Genomic DNA, 12,016 nt, shown 5'->3' with positions numbered 1-12,016 from the left:
CAAGGGCTGGAGCCGGAACAACGAGTTTACTCTGTCAACTCAGTTGATTCTTCTATTCCGTGCTCCTCAGGGAACAAAGAACACTGAGATGTAGTTGATCAAACATTTAGTATGCTGGTACAGAGCTCTCACCACTCACCAATAACACCAGCTGCACTTTCACCGGCGGCAGGCCTGCAAGGTGTCTCTGTTCTACTGCATAATAATCTGTACAGACTCAACCTACGAAGTATGATTCTTTACAAGATCAATAACTCATAGACTCATAGTCAGCTCCCCGTGCATCATGAATCCGACTCATAGAGAGATATGGGTGGAGTCCTACCGCTTGTGGCTGGCGTGCGGCGGCCGCTGCGGCGAAACTATGAAGGAAGCAAAAAAGAAAAAAAAAAAAAAAAAAAAAGCAAAGGAGGCTAACGTTTTCCAGAAGCCGGCAGAACAGGCAGAGAATTTGCAAGAAAGGGCGAGCGGTCTTGAGCCCTAGAATGACCCCCTTATTAGCTCTGGCTTCCAAGGAAACCCTGAACCGCGTCCGCTAATCAGAGGATCTCCAGTTCGATTCGCCCAACCAGTCAGCGTGGGGTTTGCGTGGCAATAATGCAGTGACACAGCAGAAGACTCGATCATGACAAAGGCCGAGGCGATAAATCCGTATCAGCAACCAAACAAGCCCAGACGTCATTATTTGGGAGTTGCGTGAGTTTATCTGAGGGCGCAGATCTTCTTCAAAGTTGGGAACGCAGAGTCTGTGGCTCAGCCCACCATGATCCGCATGATCAGACGTTAACCAAGGTCCTTCCTCTAACCGTCTGGGTAATAGGTATCATCACTGGACACTGGTCAGGTCCGGCACCAGATTCTAGAACGCTGGAATCACTACAGTAGAACCGCCACATAATGATAACGCTCGACATAAGAATCGGGCAATGGTGGCGATGTAACGTGCGCTATATCAAGTAGTCTAACAGTCAGCGAGCCGGAGTATTATTAGATTCCTGGATTCTCCGAAATCAATGCTATCCCTTTTCTCGAAGTTTTCGGCTGGGCATAAGGCTGGAGCCACATCTGAGTAAGAACTGGACTAAGGGTGTCTTTGATTTCGGAATTCAGGTCTATCTGACTTCAAAGTCCAAACCGGTTTCCCTGGAATCTCGACTCTGCAGCGATCCACCACCGCGGAGTATATCCACCGCGTCCCCCGGTTGCAAGCCGAATTCTGCGATTAGGTTTACTTTTGCAGTAAGCAGAGTACTACTGCTGCAAACTCAGAAAGTCGGAGGCTCAGGGCACAACAACATTGCCGCCTGGAGGGATGTTCAAATGTCGATCATGTCCATGTTTTTTATAAACATGCACGTGACTAGGTGAATTGAGCTAGTCCTGAAAGAGTTCAGATTTACCTAGAATTTCTCTGCCTGGCCTAGTAGCTTACAAGCTTTCAATAATTGTTCTTTTTAGGGAAGGTGGGGCGCTGATCGGACATGTCCGATCACTTTGTGTCAACCCATGTCGGACGTATGGGCGGACAAATACGACATGACATTTGTCATTTAACATCCCTAGCAGCCTGCCACCTGGACATGGTTCCTAACTTCCTATCAACAATAATGGCAGCATTGCCTGATGAGCCTGATATCCACCCCGATGTTATCCGGGAAACAAACTTCGATTCTAGACTTTCTGTGGGGAAGACACAGTCATATGAAACATTCCAGTCTGCCCAGAGCCTGCACTGCTCCACACTGTTGATACGGAGGTAGAAATCTTTTATGTAACTTCCTCCATCTTTTGTTGCTTCGTTTGTGCCTCTGCCGCTGCGATCCACGGAGCTCGCCTCTGATAGCCTTACTGTACCTGTGCTTCCAAGGCCCTATGGGACCTGGACGGATGACCCTTACTACCCTACAGGGTTAGCACTGAAACGACCACGCACGGAGATGACGGAGACGGAGATGAGACGATGATCTTATGTAGGTACTCCAGTATATAATGAAGATCATTGACAGTTGTCGTTCATCGTCCGGATAAGACTCCCGTCGACTCTCGACAGTCGTGAATCGTGATTGCGAGTCTCAAGTCACGTGAGTCGGCATCTTCCGACCTTCCCTCCACGCACTACATTCGGTGCAACATCCAAGCCACAAGTGATCTGGTTTCCCGCGGACTCCGGCGGAATAGGGAGACAAAGGATTTTGCGATGGAACTGAGCTCGCGAGGCTAGAGGCCAGAGGCTGGAGCTCACTCTAAGGTACTCCGTACAGCACTGGAGTTTCCTGCTAAGGTTCCCCGCTCTATCCCATCTGCCGGCCTAGTCTACACAGCAGGCCATTAGCACCGCGCATCCCCAAGACTCGTCACTGCAGTGACAGCAGCTCTCAAAGCGGCCTTGGACGTCTGCACAATGACGGCATTTGCATGAAGCTCCCGTCGCTGCTTGTACCAGACCGTCAGTTCATTGCGCAATGTCAGTACGGCGCAGACGTTAGGCCGATTGTCAACAGGGCACTAGAAGCAGAAGCTACTGCACTTCCTTGCTGTGTTAGCTCGGAGATGTGTCAGAACCCCCGCCCGCATTATTCTGCACTCTGCACTCTGCATCTGAAACGGGACTGGGCTGCTGCTACTGGAGGGGTTCCCGTCTCTTCCCTGTCTGCCCAGCGCCAACCTGTGCGAAAATGGGTCAAGGCCGTCTTACGTCGATCCAGGATGGGCATGCCTGTAATTCCCGCTGTAGTTTATGGACTACGGAGCCAAGGAGCTTGGAGCTGGCGGTTTCTGGTAGGCTTGTAGCAGACAACCTGAGCTTACTCACACATAGGTTGTGATATATGAAGTGTCACATGCACATGCAGGATGAGAAGCACTAGACACTACTCTCTGTCTGACCCAATTCCCCCTTGAATGGTTCAGATGGTACAGCTTCCCCGGATGACGACGATTCAGGTACTTAGCCCTACCTCCCTTCCAACACCAACCCAGCTTAACCCCAGTTTTAGTACCAGAAATAGAATTCCGGGATCAAACTCCTTCCGGAATCTGGAATCTGGCAATAGTCGGCGTCGGCTAAACCCCGCCCCCGCCATTATTTCTTCAACGCCCAATGAATCAGAGGCTTCAGAGCACGGAGGCGCCGGGAATCCCTCAAGACTCAAGAGTCAGTGTCTCACGAGCCTCCACTCAAGTCCGAGAACAACAGCTTAAGTCCAACCCCGCTATTCGGTTCCCGGCCAGCAGACTGCCACAGTGCCACTAACCTTGTCAAGGCGTTAACCCGGCCGGCCAGCGTTTCAATAACGTCCGGCATCGATGCCCGTGTCACACATGCGACAAGAACAAAGAACGAGATAGTCACCTGAGCCAATCCAGCACAGATCGTTGCGAAATCCTGCTGCCTTTCCCACTCCAAAATAATCCGAGGTACGCCAGAATCCCGACTGCTTGGTTCAAAAGCTCAGAAGGGAAAGTGCTAGTCCCGTCAAGCTGGTATGTGGCCTGCGCGCTTCGTCTTGGAACGTCATCCTCAACCGCCAGACCTGCACTTTTGCTGAGCTTCCATATCGACCCTACAGATCCCATGGCCAACTTGGCTGTCGCACTGATGCCCGGCGGGCCATGGTCAAGTCGATCATGTGTCTGCAGCCCCCCGTCAGTCTTTGTGTCTTCGGCTCGGCAGCTCATGGATCCTAACCACATCATCCAATCACTCAACCTTCCCTTCTACTGGCAAACGGGATCGCCGACCTTGTGTGAGCTAGCTAGTCATGCCAACGGCCGGAGACTCCGTCTCGGAGTCAGACAAGGGGTTTCTTTATCATCTATTTCTTCGGGCTCTGTTCGGTGTTGAAATCGGGGTACGGAACACCGTCTTGTCTCGGCCGTCGGATACTGGCTGAGGAGCGAAGGCGTTGCCTGGCTTTGCTTGCTGCCGGTCTTTGCGCGAAAAACTGCGGTACCGATGGCTCGGAAATGCGTATTGGTGGCTTCTGGCCCCGTTTACTTCGAATTCCCAGGGTCGTGAAGAAAGAAAGTAAGAGGGAGAAGCAATCCGAATGGTAAGGGAGGTCATCTCGCTAGCTAACTATTATACCCAGATGCACGCAGTGCATACCCTGCGAAGTATACGCTCTGTCTCTCCTTCTCCTTCGAAGATATCCAGACGCTTCCTAGTTAATATGGAAGGAGATAGGCTTTCAGATGCCCTGCTCTCTGCTGTTATACCCCCATTATGGGCCATGTCCATATGTTTACAGTTATATTGTATGCTATATACGTGGATTAAAGCGTGCATACCCGGACAAAGCAGTTCTCATATATGCAAAGCAAAGGCCATACGTTATCTCGAATGCGTACAAAGTACCCAGGGATGAGCATAAATTCATTTCAGACCGCGGTCTATAATATATAAAATTAAACAGCTTTCAGTCTGCATATAATCAAGCTTTACCCACTTTGCTAGTTTACGAAGGCCCACGGCATTGGCATACCTTACAGCAAACAAAGTAACTATCAGAATAGACATGGTCCATTTTTTTCATGAGAACCAGGACAGGTGATTCCGATTACATGCAGGCCAGATGGCGTATTCAGCGCCTACAGCTTAACCCCCACGGCACCTATAATGACCATGGATGAAAGCAAAGGGGGCGTTCCAATTCGACCCTCTGAACCCTACGGTTATACACCATTCAATTCGACGCCAGGCAAGCGAAAGATAAAGGTACCAATGTAATGAATCTATGCTTAAATACTCAACCGCTTGAGGAAGAATTGATAATGAGAGGAAAAGACAGGCGATCAAAAGTAAGGAAAGCAGATGCGCAATGACAAAGACTTGAAAGCGGAAACAGAACAGAACCTTGCAACTCCTTGTCGATGAGAACAATCTGCAGGTATTGACAGGTCAAGCGAAACACTTAGATGCTCAAAATGCCACGTAGATAGTGGACTGCCTTGTAATGCGAGGTTTTATCCATCGGATGCCAAAACGCCTTTCTGCCATCATTAACTTCACCACAATACTCCGTCCGCGACGGGTCGTACTGAGGTGACTCGTGAGAAAGTCAGAGAAACTCGCGCGGTGCTCATATACTTAGAATCAAGACGAAATCTAGAAAGAATTAAATGGCTCTTGCCACAGATGCAGGTCAAAGAGTGCACGAATAGAGACAGCCAAAACACGCAAAAACGAATAAGAAGCTCAAGTTCGCCGTTCCAAGCCGTAGCACCATAACGAGTGATGGGAGCATAATGACGAGAGAATATGTAGAAGAATGGTGAAGGATGGTCGCTCCGAGAGGTCCAGCCCGTTCAGAATCCAACTGGCCTTGACGATAGGCAACAGGATGAGCAGTTGCTCACCGGTCCGTCGATGATGAGAAATATATACCCGGCCCCTTCCACACAGTGACCACCTGCTGGTGCGATATCATCGGTTTGTTCAGACAAGCAGCGAGACTCGAACCATGACAGTATAGGCCATGCAGTCCCCCAGCCCTCCCGAAACAAGAAAAAGAAAGAAGGACCGAGACCCCAACCCGACAGAGATATTATGTAGAATTACAGATTCCGTACTCAAAACAGCGGTGCGTCAACCATTCAACCTTGGGCGAAATGAGCAGACAGACACACGTGGGGGCAGCAGAATGATCACCTACCGCAGCATAGTGCTTTCATCACCTTCTGGATAAAGGTGGGCTGCGGCTCATTGCTCGCCTGCTGGCCGCCTGGGGTTGGCTGGCTCTTCGCTGGGGTCGCCGGGCTGCCGATTCGATGCCCCGAGATATTGGCGTTCGAGTTCTGGAACTGTGCCACTGTCGACGCGGCTGGTGTCGCATCGAATCCCCCGCTCTGGCGTTTCGGCGGTATGCCGCCTCTGACGTTTTGCGGCTCGCGCGTCTTCCCGGCTCCGGGTTTCGCAGGAGACGGGGGCGGGGGTTGCGCGGCATTTAAACGGTCAGCGGTCACACCCGGTCTGGAGCTGTTGCGAATTTGCTGCCCATGGAGATCTCTAGCAGAAGTATGGATGGCGGAGTTCTGGAGGGCCTGCTGAGACGAGTACGACTTGTACTCCCATCCTCGACCGTTGTTCAGTTTCATCCAATCGTATTCTCCATCTTCAACTTCTCCAGCGTTCTTGAGGGCCTGGGTAAGCAAGTCCCGCAGGTAATCGTAGTCGGGAGTATCCTCGAAACCAAGGTTGCGCACATAGCTAAGATATTTGGTGAATTCTTCTGGACCAGGTTAGCATGTTCAGAAAAAACACAAGATGACACCGACCTGGAAATCCTTCGCACAGTTCCTTGATAGCGGTTGTCTGTTTCTTCTCCCCGATCTTCTCGTACTTCTGTTTGTTGGTGGCAGCCTTCAGGCCCTGCCACGGCAGGCCACCTCGAAGAAAGTACATGAAAACGTGGCCCAAAGCCTCAAGGTCATCTCGTCGCGACTGCTCGCGTCCCAGGTGGGTGTTAATACTCATGTAGCGCGCTGTACCGGACAGCGACTTTCGCTCACGGTAGGGAATATGTTGCTTGGTTTTGGGGTCTCGGTATTGCTTGGCCATTCCGAAATCGACGACGTGGATCACATTGGCGGCCTTGGAGTTCGGGCGGCCGATGAGGAAGTTATCGGGTTTGATATCACGGTAGATCAGATTCTTTTCGTGGATTGTTTGGACTCGGGAGAGCTAAAGAGGTGAGAACTAATTTCGATGTAGTCAGATATCCACTCACCATTTGCTTAGCGACCATAACGACGGTCTTCACGGAGAAGCGTCGATTACAATGATCGAAAAGGTCCTCGAGACTGGGACCGAGTAGGTCAATCACAAGGATGTTATGTAAACCTTCCTGACCAAAGTAGTAGACATTGGGAATGCCAGCTGGACAAGTCAGTCAGTGACCCCCATTATACTGGCGAAAACTTACGGCATCCAACTAATATTTTGTATGTCCGGTACTCATCTCGCAATTGAGGAGCATCGCTCTTCCGGGGTTCCTGGTACTGTTAGTCATTGTCCTTCAATCGAAAGCCGAACGGGACTCACAAATTTGATGGCAACCTGCTGGTTGTTCAGGAGATTTGTACCCTCGAAGATCACACCAAAAGACCCTTCACCGATCTTCTTTCCTACTCTGTAGTGGACACCCACCACGTTGGACGACGAGGAAGCCATGTCTAGGCGGACGATGCGAGTCGAACTTAACGGCGGACGAACTTGCGGGAGACTCGATGAATTGCAAGCAAATGAAGGCTACTAAGTATGAGCCAAAGGTGCACGGTGGGCAGAGGGAAACCACGAGAAAAGATGGCTTACAGGGACGCCCGAGAGGTGCTATGCTATACCATTCATGCAATAATCCAGTGAGAACGATATGCAAGACGACGTACGACGACCCGAATCGCGGACAACGACAAGGAAATCGCAAAATTAAGCTCGAGAAACGAGATCGAGGTACGCGGAGAGGTTGAATCAGAAAGAGGAGGTTAATCGGAGCGTTCGGGACGTGAGTCTCGACTCTCGAGCCAGGGTGCGGACGTGGTGTCGATTATCGACGTGAAACCTCCGGGACGGTCAAGGATTGAGAGGAAGGGCCCCGGATAGAATTGAAAGGGAGGAATCTGCCAGCTGGGTGCGCGGCAGTCTGGACAACTGCACCAGCAGTGGTGGGATAGGTCAAGGGGGATAAAAGGAGGATAGGTAAGTGAAGCAAAGGAAGAGGGAAACAGAGAGATGGAGATCACCGAAGGACGGTGAGTGGGTAACGGGGAGATGGGCGTGAGAGAGAGCGATTGAAGCGCCTGAGAGCGCCTAGAGGAAAGTGAGTCGTGACAGCGACCAACACCATTTGGGTATGGCCGGAGCGTATGGGCAATACGCCTCTCCCTAAATCTCTGGGCAATATTGCCAGGAACGCCTACGAAGCACTATAGCTTCAGATCAATATTTATATTGAATTGAGCGACTATTGTTTCCATTATTGCTACAATAGATGAGTCTGTTCGCTTACTATGCTGTTGACTGTAGAATAATGATTCGCCTCATGAATCTTTTCTGGGCCCGACAGCGGATACAACAATGGGCAGCCTTCCCTTTTCTCCAATACCCCGACCACAATCTTGGCAACAAGCTCTCTTGTCAAAAATCGCTCTGTCTAGCGAGAAGATCATTTTTAATTGACAATTCATATTTCCTTGACCTTGTCTTGACTCTGCCCTGCCTGTGCAAGGGATCGAGGCAGTTACTGCGGCGACTATCCAGGGAGCGTTGCTGACCATGACTCTCACTGGAATGTTCAAATTAACTCCTCTCTGCCCATTATTTTACCACCCGAATCGCCTGGGAACTACTTGCGATTTGACAGGGTCATAGGGAGAAGTTTTTGCTTCTCAGTCCGGTCTAGGTCTACCCCTGAGGCCCTGACCAGTGAGGCTTCGCTGGGCTCGGTGGGCTGGCTAGATTTCGACAATACCACTATTCCAACAGGGCCATTTTACGGAGTACCTGCTTGGGTACGGAGTAAGGAACTCAGAATAAGATACCTACAGTAACTTGGCATCGACGCATCGTACGCCGTTGGGCCGTGGGCCGTGGTCCGTTTGAGTGTCTCGGTCTCCATAGTTTATCTTGATTTCGATGCCTTGTTGATGAGATTGATCTCACTCAGACCCTCTCCTCCCCATCATTATGTCATTGTTTGTTTCTTCAGATCCATCCAGGCACCATTGAAGCTAACCGCGTACGGAGACGTGCACTGTAAGACCAACAAGTCTTGAAGATCTCTACTGACAATAAAGATATTAACAAAGAAATCTAACTAATAAGAATAAAGTATTTTAAACCCTGTTAGATAATACTAAAAAAGTTGCTTAAAGATTTAAGAAGAAGGCCGGCCTTAAGGCCATCTTTATAAACCTTTAAGTTATACTTAAGCTATTTTTAATTAAAAAGTAAATATAGGTTTAAATATTTTATGCATGGGTTTTTATTTTAGCTTATACTTAGGGCCTACCCTAGCCTTGCTTAATTAATAATTAAAACCTTAAATATTAATAACCTAGTTAAGTTATATAACCTAATATAATAATAAGGTATACTAAGCCTTAGCAGCCTAAAGCTAAAGCTTAAGTTACTTAAAGTATTAATTTTAAATTAATAATAAATTAGCTTTAATAATATTAAATAAAAAAATATTAGCCCTAATAATTTTTTTTTTTTTAATTAAAGGGTTGTCCGCGACCCGCTGCTAAATTAAAAAAAAATAATAATAAAATACCACTATTATTATTAATATTAATATTAAATATAACTTTATTATTACTATTCTTAATTTTATTAAAGTATTATTTAATATATTAAATTTAATATCTTATTTTTATTATTTATAGCGCTTTAAATAAAATATAATATTTATTTATAACTAAAAGGGAAAAGGTAGTGTTTTAATAATACTTAGTATAAAAGTATAAATTATAATATAATTTATAGTTTTATAAACTTTTAAACTTATTAAATTTTTTACTAAATAAAAAGTTACCCTTTTTTATTATAACTAAAAAAAAGCCCTTTTAAGCGCTGCCCTGGCTTTTTAGTAAGTAAAAAAAAAGCACCTAGCTATAACTATAGTAATTTAAAATATTTTTATTTTTATTTTTTATACTTTTATTATGGTATAGTTATGGAACCCCTTTAATATAGTATTTTTATTAACTTTAAAAGCTTTTAATATTTTTAATTTTTTTTTTACCCCTGTTTTTCTTTAGGTTTAAAAACTTTAATTTTAATTAATTCTTAGGCGGTAATAATAATAGTAATAATTAATATAACTTATATTTAATAAGCACCTTTAAAATATATAATAAAATTATAGGTAATAATTTAGTAAGTTTTTTTTACTTTAATAATTACTAACTAGTGGCGCTCCGCCGGTGCTTTATTAAATATATTAACTTTTAATTTTATAATAATTATTTTATTATTTAATTATAGCCCCCGCGCCTTTTAACTTACCTTTTTTTATTTTACCTAGCGCTATATTAGCCTTTACCTTTATTAATACTTTTATTATAGGTTTTATATTATTACCTTCTTAAGCTTTTTTTTTAGCTTCTAGCCTTTTTTTTTTTATAAATATACCTTATTTTTAACTAGTTTGCTAGTAAAATAGCTTTAATATAAATATTAGCTAATAAAAAATAGGTTTACTTGCGGTGTGTAAAGTATATTTAAGCATATAAAAATAATAAATTAATTAATAATTTTAATAACTATATTTATCCAGCCCCCGGGTGTCAGGGCCAACGTTTTTCTGTTTGATGTTACCGGAGCTAATCCACTGTTAGTCTAGAGTTGGCACCTTAGGTAACCTAAGCTTTGGCCTTAGGCTACTAAGGCTTGGCATACTTTATTATTATATTAGGTTATATAACTTAACTAAATTATTAGTATTTAAAATTTTAATTATTAATTAAATAAGGCTAGGGTAGGCCTTAAGTATAAGTTAAAATAAAAACCCGTGTGTAAAGTATTTAAACCTATATTTACTTTTTAATTAAAAATAGCTTAAGTATAACTTAAAGGTTTATAAAAGTAGCCTTAAAGCTAGCCTTTATTAAAATTTTTAAGTAACTTTTTTAGTATTATTTAACAAGGTTTAAAATACTTTATTTTTATTAATTAAATTTTTTTATTAATATTTTTATTATTAGTAAAGATTTTTAAAACTTATTAATTTTATAATTAAAGTTACTTTTACTTATTACTTTTTAAACTTTTTTAATAATAATATTTTAAACTAGATTTTTAAAGGGTAAGTAAAAATAATTTATAAATATTTTAGTTAAGGTTTTTAAAACCTAAACTTAAATAATTAAAAAAGTATCCCCTTTTTTATTTATACTTAAAAATTYTATTATTATTAAAAATAGTTAAAAAAAAAAACCTAACTTAAATAATTTAATTTATTAGCTTAATAAAGCATAAGGTAAAATATACCCTTTACCCTATTATTTTATATTATTATTAAACCCTATTAATTTAAAATTTATTATAATTAAAGGTATTTTAAAGGGGGAGTGGCCTAAGATTATAACTTTTAACTTATTTATTTTTTAACCCTAATATAATTAATATTATATATTAAAATTAGAATATTTTTTTAAAAAAAATAAGGGGAAATTACCCCTGCAACCTAGAGTTAAAATAGTATTAAATTATTAATTTTTATATTAATTTTTTTATTAATTCTTATATTAATTTTCTTGTTAATGCTTTTAGCAAGCTTTAAAAAAATTAATTTTAGTAATTTTTTTAATTTTAATTTAAAATTAAGCTTAAATAACTTAAGTTATTATCCTAAAGCTACTTTACTTTTAAAACCTAGTTTTAATAAAGCTAGCTTTAAAGGGTTTAAAAGTTTTAAATATATATAAAAAAGGTATTAAAAGGCTATTAAAAATTATAAACTTTATTAAAAAAAAAAGGCTTTTTAGGAGCCTAAGATTAAGTTTAAAAAGGTTAAAAAGTTAAAAAAAAAAATATAATAAAGCTTAAAATTTAGTTTAAAAATTTAAAAAATTACTTTTATAGTGCTTTTAAAAGGTTTTAAATAAATAATAAAAAAATTATATTTATTATTTAAAACGCTTTAAAAAACGCCTGTAATTATTAAAAAAGTTAAGTTAAATTTTAAAATAATAAGTAAACCTAGGTAAATTTTAAAAAATTTATATATATATAGGTTAATTTAATTATAAACCAGGGCTATTATACCACCTAGTATTTTTTAATTAAATAATAAGGTACTTAAAATACCACTTTTTAGGGACTTTACTTTATAAAATTAGGCCTATATTTTAATAATTTAAAGTTTAGGGCGCAAGTACTTATTAAAACCTATAATAAAAATATTTACTTATACTTAAAAAAGTTAAAAAAACCCCTAAAGACTATACTTAAAGTAAATATAGTAATAATTTATATAAAGTTTATTAATAAGTATAACAAGGCCTTAAAGGCTAA

General features: G+C 42.1%; 1 protein-coding gene across 1 annotated transcript; it reads right to left on the bottom strand.

Annotated features, from left to right (window-relative positions):
• Nucleotides 1–5,646: 5,646 nt before the first annotated feature.
• Nucleotides 5,647–7,171, bottom strand: DSM5745_10783 (casein kinase I; the record flags this gene model as incomplete). Its single annotated transcript, XM_026752799.1, has 5 exons — nucleotides 5,647–6,230; nucleotides 6,277–6,682; nucleotides 6,729–6,877; nucleotides 6,924–6,993; nucleotides 7,043–7,171. The coding sequence occupies 5 exons, from the start codon at nucleotides 7,169–7,171 to the stop codon at nucleotides 5,647–5,649; spliced, it is 1,338 nt and encodes a 445-aa protein (XP_026598437.1).
• Between the last annotated feature and the right edge of the window lie 4,845 nt (nucleotides 7,172–12,016).

The sequence above is a fragment of the Aspergillus mulundensis genome, assembly GCF_003369625.1.
Source record: "Aspergillus mulundensis strain DSM 5745 chromosome Unknown scaffold_17, whole genome shotgun sequence".
Lineage (NCBI taxonomy): Eukaryota > Fungi > Ascomycota > Eurotiomycetes > Eurotiales > Aspergillaceae > Aspergillus > Aspergillus mulundensis.
This window is presented reverse-complemented; position numbering and strand designations above follow the sequence as displayed.